This window comes from Haliaeetus albicilla, chromosome 5, assembly GCF_947461875.1.
Source record: "Haliaeetus albicilla chromosome 5, bHalAlb1.1, whole genome shotgun sequence".
In the NCBI taxonomy this organism is placed as follows: Eukaryota; Metazoa; Chordata; class Aves; order Accipitriformes; family Accipitridae; genus Haliaeetus; species Haliaeetus albicilla.
In genome coordinates this window covers 30,154,650-30,170,552 of record NC_091487.1, presented here as the reverse complement: position 1 = coordinate 30,170,552, position 15,903 = coordinate 30,154,650, and the positions used below count along the sequence as shown (strand labels likewise).

Sequence of the window (15,903 nt, the reverse complement as noted above, 5' to 3'; positions counted from 1 at the left end):
AAAACATAGCACTGATATTTATCCTACCTGTCTGATGCTTTCCCTACTTTTATTTTAGTGTTTTCTAGGGACAAAAAAGAAACCCTAGCAAATTGTGCTACTTCTTTCAATATTTCTCCTTTAGATCTTTTTTTGCTGGAAAGAGAACTTCTCAAATTGAATTAAAAGAGGGCACAAACCAAAGGCATTTATAAACACAAACAGTGCCAGACTAGAAAAATGGATCCTCCTGCCATCATGTCTGGCTCCTCTGTCTGAATGACTTGGCTTATCCCCTGGAACCAAGTTAACCCCAACTTTGCAGTGTGTAGTAAATAGCTCTAAAATATTTCAGTGTGAAAATGAATCTAATTAGTGCCTTGTATGAAACATCATTAAAATAAGGCTTGGAAAGGCTATGTTGTATTTCAGTAGGGAAGATGCATTTACATCCAACGCTGTTTTTCTTTTATTTTTAAAAGTTACCCTCCTGTAATTGCACACTAGTTTAGAGCTAAGATAGGAGCATCTTAACAATAATGGGCACTTTTTTACAGATTATTGCCAAAAGTGCATTCTTTATTCCAGTGAGACACTGTAATAGATACCAGCGCTTTAGTAATGATACAAGCAATCTGTAAGCTATTATAGTTTCTTTTATAGTAACTTAATCTTCATATTGTTTTATACGTCTGGAATTTTAATAGTGTTTTTAATTTATGAAGAGAAGTATATTACATATTACTAGTTACATGGGAATATGAGCTAAATAACAGACCATGGAACTATATTCTTACAAACAAATATTTTGAAGTACTTAAATGAGCATAAGGAATAGAACAAAGAAATTAAAGAATGTCATACGGATATAATAGCAGCTTTTATGGAATGAGCCCAGAAGCATCTATTCTGGATTGTTACTGGTGTTAATGCATATATTGTACTTCTAGAGGAAAATGGGGAAGAACACAGGTACTTTTAGAATGCTATTTAAAAATAAATATTTTATTTAAAATAAATATATTTACCTAATTAATACAATTTTTTGCATTAGTCATTGCAAATAAACACAAATTCCCATGTAATTTTTTAATGCTAGTAAAATGAATGAATGAATATAAGCACTTGATTATATGTAGAATGTAAGCTCCTATGTAGATTCTTGAAGCCCGTGCAAAAAATGAAGTATTTTTTCCTATTAGTTCATTGCCATTTTTAATATGTATAGAAACAAGGAGTATAGTGAACTGTTCTCAGACTTGTAAGAGAGATATCGTAACACTTTGCTAAGGAATGAGTTACAGAGATATGATCAGCGTAGCAATTTAGTAGTTGTAATGCTATTAAAAGTAGGGCTTTTAAATAAAGAGAACCAGTTCGCTGTTTTGAAAGAAGTCGTATTCTACTTTAAACTGTCATTCTGTATTTCTGACTTGCAATTAGATGATATTTCTAAAATGTCAGTCCCAGATTCTGTTGTGACCATCATCGTAATAAAATGTGACAGCAAAGATATTATATCAATACTTTTTCCATAATTAGCATTAAAGATCTCTCAAGGGTTAAGTGCAAAGGTTTTCCACTGAATGGTCTGCAAGCCTTGTGCCTTTAAAATCTTTTAATACAGGCAAGACTGGTGACAACCAGGAGACAAATCTATGAACAAACCCGTTTGGAGAGAATAGTTTTGTGGTGTGTGATGTATGTTACGTAAATGAGCTTATTAGGACTCTCATCTATTTTATTATTGGTGCCCAATTTAATAGAGGCATTTAAAAAACAATATTTCTGCCTGACTCCTTGAAATGAAGAAGATACATTGATATAATTGAGAGCAAATGATTGCATGTTGTGCCATTTAATCATGTCATTTTTCAATTGCTGTTTTTTGCACTTCACTGCATACTTATAGAATATTTAGCTTCAATATAGATTAAGTCCCACAGTATGCAACTGAGTAGAGTTCCCATATTAGGTGACATTTTCTTATAACCTTGAAATCAGCAAAAGCACGTGGGTTTGGCAGTATTTTTCTAAAAGAAGACAAGTCATCATTCATTTCCTATCTTTGTCATTTAGCTTTTTTGTTTTGAGGAATTACTTTCTTAGTAATATTTTTTGAGGAATTACTGGGCTTCTTTTTCATTCAGAAACAGAAATTCTTATTTTCACCATGTGTCCTGTAAGAATGGAATTTGAAATACAGGGATGCATCACCCCGACAAAAGAAGTTGCAACAGGCATTGCCATTTCACAGAAAACACTGAAAACTACCCAACATTTTACCCAACATTTGTGAGCATATTGTTTCCTATTTTCCCTTTATTGATGTATTAGTGCTGTGAGCCATGATACTTAAAAGTTTTACATTAGCACTTTTGAAAACTGAAGTGCTGCACTAGCCAAAAATCAGATGTAAAAAGGCAAATTACACTTTTTTAAGAGTTGCAGTTTGATTGTTGTACTCAGAAGGGTAGCTTCCATTCTCACATTTTGCCTTAATTTCTGCATATGGTTCTTGTACTAAAAACCAACAGTTCCATCTTCATTTTGTCTTCCATCAGGCAACAACTGATGCAATCGGAAGGGTATCATTCCCTTCCTCACATACTCACAGCCTGTAACAAGGAGAAGGAGTAAGCCTTTAACAGACCAAGGTTAGACAGAAACTTCCTCTTAGATCTGGTCATTCCAGATTTATCTGCAGTCGAGCTTCTTTCATTTTCCTAAATACACCTAAAACCACAACATAAGCCTAGAAATAGCATTTGTCTCAGTGTACCTTGGCATTTCTTCTGAACCTGAAAGCACAAAGAAAATCCATCTGTGTAAGTTACCATTGTCATCTTCCAACTATTTTCAAAGCTCTGGGCATCCCTGCATGGACCTTTATTATTCCTAATTGTAGAGTGAAAGCAAGAAGGACAGAAATGATTGAAAGAACTTCAGATCCCATAAAAGTGAATTCCCCAAACAATATGCAATAAATGATGCTACAGAAATCATATCTCAACATTTTATGTAGTGATTATATGTGGATTATCTGGATTTAAGTAAACTAAACTAACCTTAAACTGACTTTTAAACTATTTTTAGGCGCAAGTAGTCCCACTGAATTCACTGAGAACCTTAGCACTTTGAAATGGTTAATATTAAACGCCTGCTGAAGAACCCTGATGTCACAGTGCTTCAGTGGCCAACTCATGTAGCACGTTGTGTGAGAAAGCCGACTTCCCATCCATGTCCTTCAGTCGTGCAGAGCAGCCGGTGCAGCACAGCTCAGGCACTGATACTCTGCAGGAAGGCTGAGGGATGAAGAGGGACTGGGGCTTGAGGGGCTCTAATATTCCTCAACTTCCCACCTTTCTATGCCTCCCATATGCTCTGGCACTGCCTAAAGCTGCACACGTGTTTCTGGTCATATGCCATTCACTTAGGAGTCACGCAGCTATGCAGAGCACCTTCTGTTCAGATCATGGCTACTTCTATCCCCATAGATAGTGCCATTAGCCCATGGCTTGGAAAGAGTGTTTGATGTCATTCGGCTCAGCAGGGGCTTTTCCAGATGATTTAAGGCATGGTATTAACAAGCTGTGAAAGTAGTTTCAGCTAGCCCTTTTTAGCTATGCGGGTGATAACTTCAAAGCACTGAAAATAGGAGTAGGCAGAGGGAAGAAAAATCTTCTGAGATTCTAGCAGCATGGACAGGAATCCTCAGTATGGGAAACCATGACTCGTAATAACATTATAATGAATAGCACCTCAGTGTTATCAGGGTATCTGTTGTGAAGCAAAGGACTCAGACACAAAGTCAAGTTCATACACAGCAGCTGCACTTACTGTGTATACTCTTAGCCTGCAGCAAAGAAGTCAAATACATTAATTTAAGTCTCACTGCAAATGATTTAAGTGAATGTGTTTCTCCCACATTTGCAAAGATTTGGATTCTATTTACAGTTACCACAGCTCAATGGACACATGATAGTGTGAGGAGCCACAATCGAAAGTGTCTGATCTCTTAATCTATACTTCAGCAAATCTTCTGCACACACAGGAGACTAAGTGAGCCTAAACGATGATTCTCAGTCTACTGTTAGATCATTTCCTAATTTTCTGAACTGTCAAGCACCCAGTAGCTTACTATAGCAGCTGTAGAACATCAGGCCCAAGCCTCAGTAGAGATACTCATCGTCTTTCTTTTCTTTTTTTTTCTTATTAATCATGAATTATAGCTGTTAATTCACAATGTAGAATGTACCTTGCAAATAATTGACGTAACCGTGGTCCTGGAAGCACACTTTGCCTGTACAGTTGCCATACTGACAGGTTTTTATGCAAGCATGCCATTTTAACAATAGCAGAACGTGGATGGATATACAACACTGCAAGATGTCCTGTCACAGGATACAGGCAATTATTGTGTCCCTTTAGGACACTACATACCAGACCGTAATACTGCTTAAATTCATTATTGCTAGTGCTATTATATAGGGTTTAAAGATGTCTTCACATGATTAAGTTCTCTGGCTTTTAAAGTATTGTTGCTATAGCCAACTCTTTCAACACAGTTAGATACAAGCACTTCATTCTTCTCCTGTTTAATATTAACCATAATATCATGTAATAAAATTGAAACAAAAGTGCCATAGGCCTAATTGTACTGTCACAGCCATGTAAATCAGAAATAGCTTCAGTAGAGCTACTGTTATTATGCTGGTGTAAAATTGATGTAAATTAGAAATGACTTGGATGCTGTAGCTCTGCTTTCAGATAACACAACTTAAAGGCTTCACTTAAACTCCCATATAATGGCTTATGAATGAAATAGTCCTTACCTCATCATATTATATGGTATTGTATCAAAAAAAGAACAATATTTATAAGGGATGACATAATCAGATAGATTAAAGTAAGTTAATGTTATGGGGCCAGATTCTGAGCTGTGTTGACTTCCATGAAGTTAATGTATGTCTACATAGATTTGACGGCCATCGGTATATAACTTACCATTACTTCCATAAAACTGAATTGCTTAGCTGTTATAAAATGTAAAATAAGAACCCAGACTTTAACTTTACGTAGGTTTTTTGGTTTGGTTTAGTTTGGTTTGGGTGTTTTTCTGATGTGACATTAGGCTAATGAGCAGCATCAGAAAGGAAGTGTGCCGGATGTGGTGGTTACATCAAGAACTATGAAGGAAAATAGTAATGAACTCTAGGAAAATAAATAAGGGCAAGTTCAGGAAACGTAAGTGAAAATGCAGCTCTGGTATAAATTGAATAATAAAATTCCTGGTCATATTTTGCCATAAATAGTGGTTTGGGAATTTGTCATTCATCTTATTTAAAATTCAGAAATATTAAAGGTACAGGGTTCTTTCATTACAGAAGTAATAGAATTCTAGCTATTACAGAGTTAGGGTAATTTAAATAGCTATAGAATGCATTATATCAATAAGTGGAACATCTGTATGAAATGTCCACCTGCTAATACACTACTCAGTGTACTTTACAATGAAGCGTACTTAATCATTTTAAGACGTCTTCTAATGAAGCCTTATCGGGATTAACATCTTGAACACAAATACTTTTAGGCATTAAAACTTCCACTTTAAATGAGATTGCATTGTCTTGTTTACCCTTGTTGATTAATAAGCAATCTGTTAACTGTTAGAACGGCCCAATTGTGCCAGTGAAAGTAGATTAGTAATTCAGCTATGTTTGTGGGTTTAATCGTCATTTCTCTTGAAGGCTTTGAATAAAAAAAAATTGCTTGCACGCTATCCAAGGCAAAGAAAAGATGTATATTTTTAGATGTGTATACCAAGGTTTTGCTTTAGACTTTCAGCTTAGTATTATTGATCAAGCACACAGTTCCAGCAGCAAAATACTCCTTTGAGGTACAACATTTCTAAGTATAAATTCCAATTTTTAAAGGAAAAGTGATATGAAAATCGGGAACTTGAATTCACTTTCTGTAGAATGTTATTGTTTTGCTAATAAAATGCAGGAGGGCAGGTCCTGATTTTTTATCAGTTCACGCTTGTGAACAGCTTTGAGAGATGCAGTGGCTTTTTTTGTTTGCTTATTGTGATTAACTGGAAGCTTAAAGGCAAATACCCTGTCTTCAAAAAAGATGATAGTTCAGATTTTCTCATGGGGTCATGCACTTTCATCTGTGGCATCCCACAGAGGGAAACAGATGTTGGCAAGTTACAATTTAAATTATCTGGAAAGCTCCCACGTGTGGAGCATAGTCCTGTTAAATTCAGGAGTAGCACAGGCCTATGATAATACTTGAATACTTGAACCATGCAATGCTATAAAAGTATAGGGTCTCAGAAGCTGGGCTGAAGCAGTCATCCTCAGATGCATTTGTGCCTTCTGGACCCCAGCTTCATAGATATTATTATTAAAAAACATTATGAGTTAATAAAACTCTGAATTGATGTTGAATGACAGTAGAGTGTGATTGTGGATAAAACCATGCTCGAAAGCACCCCATGCCATTAACTGCTTCCGGGTGGTAGATCTCTCTTTAGTTTTGGCATGTAGGATGCATTATTTATACTGCTGTTCAATGAGATTCTCAGTGTAGTTACTTGGGTTTCTGGCATAGAACCAACATATTCTGGCTCCCATCAATATTCAGCAATTTTAGGGCTTAGCGATTGTCTCCCATGATGCAGTTCACATCAGACTGCATTCTTGGTAGCACTAGAATCAGTATGATGAAATAAATGCAGTGAATTACTCATCTTTAAGAAGTATACAGTTATCACAGTATTCCTACATTTACTTGAATATGGAACTACCCTGGAAATATTTTATGATAACAAAAAACATCTGTAAAGAATTTTATACTGAATTTTCTCCTTCCTTAAGGTTTCTTCTCTGACAGGGTACACATGACCCATAATTTCTATTGTTTTTTCTAAAAATATATATATATATCCTTGCTGCTTGACTACAATTTTTCCCCCCTGTTTTTTCCTGAAGAATTTCTGAAGCTGATTACTGTCAGGGTAACTCATTTCAGATGTGTCCCAGCTGAATGAAAAAAAAGGAAGAATAAACCAGTCTACACTATAAAACTTTCAACATTATTGAGACAGTTAGCTATGTATGGCATTTGTTTGAAGAAGACTGAAAGTAGCTTTACTCCTTCTGCGCTATTAAGATTAAGGCTGTGTTTATCTGAAAATAAAACACTAAGCTTTGAGACACTAAGTATGGGAATTTATGGAAGAGCTGAAAAAAACTATTGTAAGACAGAGATTGGGCACCATTAAATATCAGATAATAGTTAATGTTTTAATTTGCAAAGTATTCCACGCTGACATCTGTTGTTTGTCTGTCCTGCAGTCTCTATGCTGTGAGATCAAACAGAGACGGCGTGGGGTAGCCTCTGTGCTGCGATTATGCCAGCACCTCCTGGATGACCAGGAAACCTGCAACCTAAATGCAGATCACCAGTCCATGCAGCTGATAATCGTAAACCTTGAGAGGAGGTGGGAAGCCATTGTCATGCAAGCTGTCCAGTGGCAAACAAGGCTACAGAAGAGATTGGAAAAAGACTCGGTGAGTGACGCTTGCTTTAAAATGATCTCGTGTGGTTTCATTCTTCACGAGAGACACTTTTTCAGAGAAAGCCAGACACATTTTGAGTGTTTGCTTCTGACCAAAGATGCCAGTCCTAGTCTTTACTGCTAACAAGTAAAGCTTCAGTTTTTCACAAGGCATTGTATTCTGTGGACAAAACTGATTACTATGATAAACTCACAGTATGCATCCTGTTTGGTGGATATTTAATCTCATCACATCTGATCCTGTCAAGTAATGAAAACAATCTTGTCCTGTTGCCAAGTTGCTCAGTACCTAACAGAACTGGGCCCAGAGACATATTTCACTGATTGTAAATATATTTCAGAAAAAAGTATTTTCTGTGTAAGTAAGACTGGTTTTAATTAGCATCCCAGCAGTAGATGTGTATTTCATATAGAATGCCATGGGTATGTGATTAATATACAAATCTGTGTTATTTGAATATAAGTAAAATGCATTAATTTGCTTTTATCTCAGGGAAATGATTCCTAAGAGGCGAAATAGCACTCTGCTTAAACCATCCATTAAGTAGCATAAATCAGACAGGTTTTCTACAGCATAAAACTATATTACAAAGCAGTATCTACATTTAAACAATAAACCATAGGGGGAACAAAATAATCCCTACTGTAACACCATTGACTGTAATGGATGAATTGGCTCAGCACGTTTTGTGCTACTATCATAATGCTGAAGTCTGTATACTGTAGCTACATTGACAGCAATAACCCTGTGTAGCGCATATACTGAAGACCCTTGATGAGATTTGGGAACAAGTGACATACATTTAGTTTACATAATTTTTTAGGTTTATATCAAGCAAATAAAAGGAAAAAATGCTTGATACTTACATGCTTCCTAACAATTATCTGACTAACAGTGAAATACTACTTTTGACTTCTTTTGTTAAAGTTCCTTTACAAAAATAACAGAAGCTATAATTCTCTTGTTCAGTTATGGTAGTGTAGTATGAAGATATACAAGCCATTGTTCAGAAACACTAGCAGTTCCTGAGTGAAAATACTGTTAGTCTAAATGGGCAAAGAAATGGTGAGTTAGTGAGGATACTGTGGATGAGTGAACCACTGAAGGCAGTAATAATCTGTTGCCTGTCTGCCTCTATCAAATGTTATAAAGTAGGAGTGCTTCTCTGCCTGTTTGGTTCATTGGCTGCTTTGCTTTAGGTATTGCGATAGAAATGGGACTTGAGGAAGGAACGGGTTTGAATAGACTTCCAGGACAAGTCAAAAGGGGCACATCTCTGTATGAGGCAACATGAAAGGAAGACGTTGAAAAGCAGATGGAGTGTCAACCTTGGTTTTATAAGCATGGGAGTAGTCAACTGACAATGTAAGAAGTGTAGATAATTGAGGAGAGTCAGCAAAGACCTCAAAAATTTAATTTGTTGGAAGAAGTGTAAAAATGATGAAGCTACATGTGATTGTACAAGGGCATAGAGAAAACAAAAGATTATTTTTTAGCCTTTCCTTATACATCCGTGTTCAGAGAGGGAAGTATCAACTGAAGAGGAATGCTATTGGAAACAACCAAGGAGATCAACTAAGAGCTTTCACCAGATGACCAGCAGAAAAATGTCAAATCTTAATGATGCTAAGATTCCTTACATAGAGCTAGTGAGAGCTGTAGCTGTCACAGCTGATGCAGATTTCAGAAAGAGAACAGTCATACTGACAGAGCTTGAAGAAAAGAGGAGATCTGGGAAGGACAGAGAAAAAAATTCCATTTTGTTTGTGCTTAGTTTATGTTAACGGATGCCAAGAAGGAGGTATTTAAAAGACAGGCAGGAAAGCAGGCTTAGATGCAAAGGAGTTTACTTGACCCCTCAGTCCAGAGATGGGAACTGCAGGTATCTGAACGTATATTATCATCTAAAAAGGAGAAAGGGAAGCAGCTAAGGAAAAAGACTTGTTCAAGTCTAGTGAAAAGCGGAAGATGAAGGAAGAACAATTAGCAGAAAAACACAGAGGAGACAGAAAAAAATCTAGAGAGCAGAAAAATCCAAGGCAGTAATTTGTTGAGAATCTGATCAAGTGGAGTCAAAAGTAAAACAGAAGCTGATAAAATACAGATCATGATAAAATATTAGAGAAGTTTCGGTGGAATTAAAGGAAAAAAACAGAATTAGTGAGGATCCAGAATGAAGCTGAATAGAAAATGGAGATAGAACTTTTAAACAATACATTCACATGTAAATGAGAGGAAAGTCAAGAAATAAAAGAAGACAAATGCCATCTTGACAGTGGCAGAGAGACAACATTCTTGAGTTTTGAATCTAGGAGAGCAAGAAATGAGACCAGAAGTAAGAGAAGTCAGCAGTTGAAGATAAATATGAGACTGAGGAATAGAAAAGATTGATAAACAAAGAAAGAAAATAAAATAGTAAAGCTTTATAATTCCCTTGAGAAATGCTGGTTATATTTTTGTGATAATTCCATTTTTTGAATATTTTAAGTCATATTACTTATATATTACATCAGTAGCTCTAGTAAACTGTTGGTTAAGGCTACACAAAATGTTTAACGAGCTGACCAGCAGTAGAAAAACCAGTTGAATTCTGGAGCTTCAAAAACAAGTGTGTGCAGTGTTAGGCAACAACCAAACCAAAAAATAGTTCTCAGAATCCTGAATTTTAGTTGCTAGAGGCTGAGTATCTGTTGGGTCTATAACTGCCTGAGAGAGATTGGACTGGGTTACTACTGTGTTTCTCTAAAAGGTGAAGTACCACAAAAATGATGAACTGCCTTTTTCATCTACAAATCTTATCATTTTGTTGTAGTAAATATATGTCTTCTATTGAACTTGGAACAGAAACAAGTTGCATTTGTGAGATAGCTTAGAGAGTGCTGAATGGAGCTAATTAGAGCTTGGTGCTGCTCTTGCAGCAGGAGTGAAGTAAGTCTTGTGTTTCTGTTTTGGATTGCAATCGATCAGGAGTTGAGGCATGATGAGGGTATGAGTACGGCACCTTGCTTGATATCCAGACGCTTGGAACTTCACAAGGTGCGTGCTGCTTTGTTCCCCCTTTGCCTGAGGTGGTCTGGAGTTATTTGCTGGGCTGAGTTGACTTTCATGGGGCAGGGGGGGTGTCATTCTTTCTGCTGAGAAATGGCAGATGTTTAGAGCTATCACGATGCTCATCTAATTTTCACTCTGGGCTGTTTTGTTTTGGGACCTCTCATCCTAGGCTTGTTTATAATAATGTGATGCTTTGAAGTATGTCAGTATCTACAAGTTTCTCATGTTGATAAAACTATCTGTATTCTCAACATTTAAAGATGCCCCAGCCACTGCAGGATTCAGGTTTCTTTGTCTTCCCTGGCCTGAGTTGGCATGTTCTAACCTTCCTTTTCACTCAGTTCCTGTGTAGTCATTTCTTGGGTAGGTACCAGAACTGTTTCTTCTGCTTCCCTATCTCTCTGTATTTGATGGTGTGCCAGTCTTGGCACACAAACAGTATCCCTTGGTAACAAGTCTTTATTTGTGGTTGCCCACAAAATACTGTAATTTATGAAAACAAATGAGATGTTTTTATACCCTGATGGCATTTGACTCATTCGTGGCATCTGACTTGCTGACAGTAAATAAGGTAGCCCAAATGATTATATTGGCCCATATAATTACAAGAGTCACTTGCATCCCCTACTGTCTTCTTAATTTGTGTACTGGGATCTTCCTTTGTCCTGTTTCTGCCCCTTTTTACATTCAGTCACTTATCTGGGCCACTTATAGCATTACAAAGGTATGCTGGAATTAACCACAGAAGGCTTTTAGGTTTCTTTTGAATTGTTTGTCTCCATTGATGGGCAATCTTTAATTTTGCTCAACTTTTGCAATAGCGGTCACCATAAAGTTTACAAAAAACAAGAAGATATTAACATGTACTAAAAGCACCTAAAGTCTGGTAAAAGATGTCCTTCTCCTAAACCAAAAGTTATGTCTAGAATGTGAAAATATCAATAAGAATCGCTCCAGAAGGATGAAATGTAGTTAGATTCAGTAGGTTAATCTATCTATAAAGAATGAAGTATTCATACAATGAAAAAAACAAAGATTACTTTTAAAAAACAGTAGGACACTTGTCTGTTACTGGAAGCAGTCCTAATCTGTTTTAGCAAAAGAGGTTTTTATTTCCCCCATCTGTTTTTTTGTGGTAAATTCTTTTTCCCCAGATTTATCATTCCGTAGTTTGCTGATATAATGTTATATGTCACCTAAATTTTAGCTTCAGAATTACACAGATGCCTTATAGTTTGCCTAACAAGACCCTGCTAGCAATCATCTTAAAAGAAAAAGGAGTCTGTTTGGCAATTGCAACAGCAATAGCAGCAATCTTTAGTCAACTAAATCCAAAATTGCCATCTAAAATTCCTGCTCAACAGCTGGAGAAGCTTTAACTCACTATGCACTTTCCTTTAGAGGGTCTAGTATACTTGAAAGAGTGATCAGTTAAAAAAGGATTTGAGACAGACTCAGTCATGGTCATGCCCACAAGTTTACAACAGTTAAGTCGAAGTGGGAATATGTAAGTTGTTTTATGCAATTTTTTTAAATCTTTTGCTCAGGCAGTGGTATACCCCATGTAAGTTATGTGTTTAGCCTCAGTGAATTATTCTAGCCACTACAGATGTTCACAGTTTGGGGATGTCCTGCCCAGGTCAGATATATCTCTGTATAGAAAGCTACAACGAGGTGACTGTGGAAATTCACTTTTCTGGGACAGTTTTACCAATACTGGAGTATATAAAAAGTTGTACTGCTGTGGCTGGGAGAGAGACAAAACTGTGGTTTCTAATGGATTTTACTTCTTAAATTACAATTCAATATTCCTGCCTTTTTGGTGACTGGAGAAACTGCTTTTTCTCCAGACTGCTCATTCATTGAATGAGAAACATATCTGTTTTATAGAGCAGACAATCTCTTTTCTTATTCAACAGAGAGGGCTAATTATTGAAGGGACGGTATTAATTATGCTTTTAAAATGGAGATTTTGAGCTAAGGCAATTTGGGTGAAGGTGCTTGTCCTGGTTTCAGCTGGGATGTAGTTAACTGTCTTCCTAGTAGCTGGTACAGTGCTGTGTTTTGAGTTCAGTATGTGAAGAATGTTGATAACACTGATGTTTTCAGTTGTTGCTCAGTAGTGTTTAGACTATAGTCAAGGATTTTTCAGCTTCTCGTGCCCAGCCAGGGCACCTGACCCAAACTGGCCAACAGGGTATTCCATACCATGTGACGTCCCATCTAGTTTAGGAACTGGGAAGCGGGGGGGCAGGGATTCGCCGCTCGGGGACTGGCTGGTTGTCGGTCGGCGGGTGGTGAGCAATTGCCCTGCGCATCATTTGTACATTTCAATCCTTTTATTACTACTGCTGTCATTTTATTAGTGTTATCATTATCATTATTAGTTTCTTCTTTTCTGTTCTATTAAACCGTTCTTATCTCAACCCAGGAGTTTTACTTCTTTTCCTGATTTTCTCCCCCCTCCCACTGGATGGGGGGGGAGTGAGTGAGCGGCTGCGTGGTGCTTAGTTGCTGGCTGGGGTTAAACCACGACACTGCTGTAATTCTCACATTGTCCTGAAAATGTCTGAAATATTCATTTGTCTGATCACTAAGTTCACTACTGTGCTTCATGAAAAAAAAAAAAAATTTCTCTTGTTCTCCTGAGTCATCCCATGTGTACACTACACTGTATGTCCAGCAAAACCCTCATCTGTATTGGCTTGAAAGTATGCTGTACATCCAGCCACATAATTGAAAATAATAAGGCCACAATAAATAGGATGGCCTTGGGGTATAACACCCAAGGGATTCAATTGGTGTCGCTTTGCATCAATGTCCATGCATCATGGTAATTGAGGTAACATAACCAATTACCACATTTTAATTAGAGTTGTAAGGACTTAGGAAAATCTGCAATGGTGAGACAGCTCACTTAAAAAAAAAAAAAAAGGCACCTGTCTCTTTGCCACAGGCTTGTTTTTTAGGAGGTAAATAGCCTGCTTAAAGCTCTGCTTAGAATTTTTTTCCAACTTTCTCTTGGTTTCATTCTTTATAATGCACTTTGAAAAACAAATTGTTTAAAAATACTATATTGCTTCTGGTCTGGTATCTATCCTTTTTCTCTGTTTATCTGTTTCTGTGACGCTTTCTGGAAAACAGTTTTTAATAATGCTAGGCATGGTGTCTCCACTTCTCTATATTTAATTCACTGGTGCAGTACTTTTTCAAGCCATGGAATGATACTTGTTCTAAGCTTTAAAAAAAAACAACACTAAAAACCATCCTTCAGAGGTAAAAAATGCATTTGTCATTGTTCCCTTATTTGTTAGGTAGCTCCACTAAACAAAAACTTGGTTTCATAAAGATTCTTATTTTATCACAAACCATTATTTTGTAAGGTGGGATCTAGCTAAAAATCTTGCATAAAATTTAGAAGTTCATCAGAAGTGCCTAATATAGCAAAGTACTGAGTGATGATTAACTTCATTGGCTGAGGAGGGCACACTATGTGTTGTAAAGTGCTGAACACCTATTACATGATCTAGCCCTCACAAAGTAATTATTTAATGACTTTTGTTTGAACCTTCACAAATTTTTTTTTTCATTATCTATCACAAGTCTTTTTTTTTTTATATTGGACCTCTCCATATGGCGTATGACAGTACAGTCTTGATTGCTTGTATTTGTTTCTGTCAGTCATCTTGTTTTACTCATATTTCAACACTGGAGACGGCTCACTTTGGTGCTTCCTTAAAATATACTTTTTTGCAGTGAATAGATATTTGATTGTAGAGCCTGTGATGTGATGCACCATCATACTTGAGGTGCATATGTTTTTGAGCTTCTGGGTTGCATTGCTTGCCTGATTTGTGACATGGAATAATTACCTGTAGGATCTGAAATGAAGTCACATAAATGGTGAACATAGTTTTAAATTTTTCTTGGACTTTAATTGAAGATAGGTGATATGCCCCACATTCTTGCAAGAAATTCTGTATTTCTCATAATTTTCTTGAAGATCAGCCATAGTTATGATGGCAGCCATCACGGCAGTGTGCAGAGTCTGGATGATCTGGCAAAACTGAAGCTGGTAAAATCCTTCTTGTTGAGCAGATCTTGGTAAAAAAACTTGCAGACCCAGTGGAGTTTAGTCAAAATTAAGTAAAAATTCAGATAAACGCTGTGTTATATACTTCAGAAAATCTCCTGAGTGGTCACCTGCAGTGGCAGGTTTTTAGAGTAAATAGAAAGAAAGAAGAATACATTTAAGTCTTTCCACAGAGGACTCTTCTCCATCCTCAGAGACTGTAAAACTTTCTGTCACAGCTAACTACCAGTATAGGGTAACAATCCAGAGGTGAAATACTCCATGCGGTGTTACCAATCTGCTAAATTATTCAACTGTTTCCCTCACTCTGGCAGGTGTTGTCATGTTCTGCCATGGCTTTGTAAAATTATAGGAAGCCCAAGGTGTATATTCAAACTCATAACCCCAGCCAAACCAGAACAAATTCTAGACCTCTGAGAGAGCAAACCCTCTGAGCTCGCTGCCACCAAGTCAGACTTTTAGCTGTTGCTCTAATTTTAATCACGTTATGGACTCTTTAGTTGTTGGTTGGATTAGGCAAGAAGAGGCTAGTGGTTAATCCAGACTGCAGAGACTAAGGCAGCCCTATTTCACAATCTCAAAATCTCTGTTAAAGCATAGTAAGCCTGAGCTGTCCCCCTGGGGAGGATGGAAAGTAAAGGTACATACTCCTAACTTTCTGTAGAGTCCCCGAAGATGATTTGGGAGTAGGCTAAATTGCTGAGAGCAAATGTACTCACCAATTCTACTTTGTTGCTTGCGTGAACCTTTGTTCTTTTCTGTTAATGAAAAGGGAGCACTGAGTAGAAAGTCTTCACGGGTAGCACAGTTTCAGCATGGACAATGTTAGGAGTAGGCTTTCCTGTGGAGCCTCTTCCAGTGCAGTTTCTCTTTGCTCCATAAGGTGAACCACCTAGAGCAGAAAGAGTAGTTCAGCATTCTTGCTCTTTCAGTCCTTTTCTCTGCACTGAAATTTCCAGACATACATTTCCTGCTGATGTTGATGGTATTGATTACATGTGAATTTTTAGTTTGCATTATAATGAAACTTACAAGAACATTTCTTGTAACTTGTTCAGCCACGGCCCTACAGTAGCAAGTCTCAATCACCATCCACCTCAACTGGACTCAATATACTTCTCTGAGATACATATATCTCTTCTGTGACTCCTTGCTAATTCTGCACACACATTTAGTTTCTTTATCCTATGC

The 15,903-nt window shown here is 37.0% G+C and overlaps 1 protein-coding gene across 5 annotated transcripts in view; it reads left to right on the top strand.

Moving 5' to 3' along the window:
- The window catches only part of AKAP6 (A-kinase anchoring protein 6), a 291,528-nt gene that overhangs the window by 252,500 nt on the left and 23,125 nt on the right, over window positions 1–15,903 (top strand). For 4 of the 5 annotated variants that reach the window (XM_069784016.1, XM_069784015.1, XM_069784013.1 and 1 more), the window contains exon 12: window positions 7,344–7,559. The exons of the other annotated variant lie outside the window; for it this stretch is intronic. In XM_069784016.1, the coding sequence (XP_069640117.1) occupies window positions 7,344–7,559 (216 nt within the window). The remainder of the gene's footprint in view (window positions 1–7,343; window positions 7,560–15,903) is intronic. 5 annotated transcript variants of the gene reach the window in all.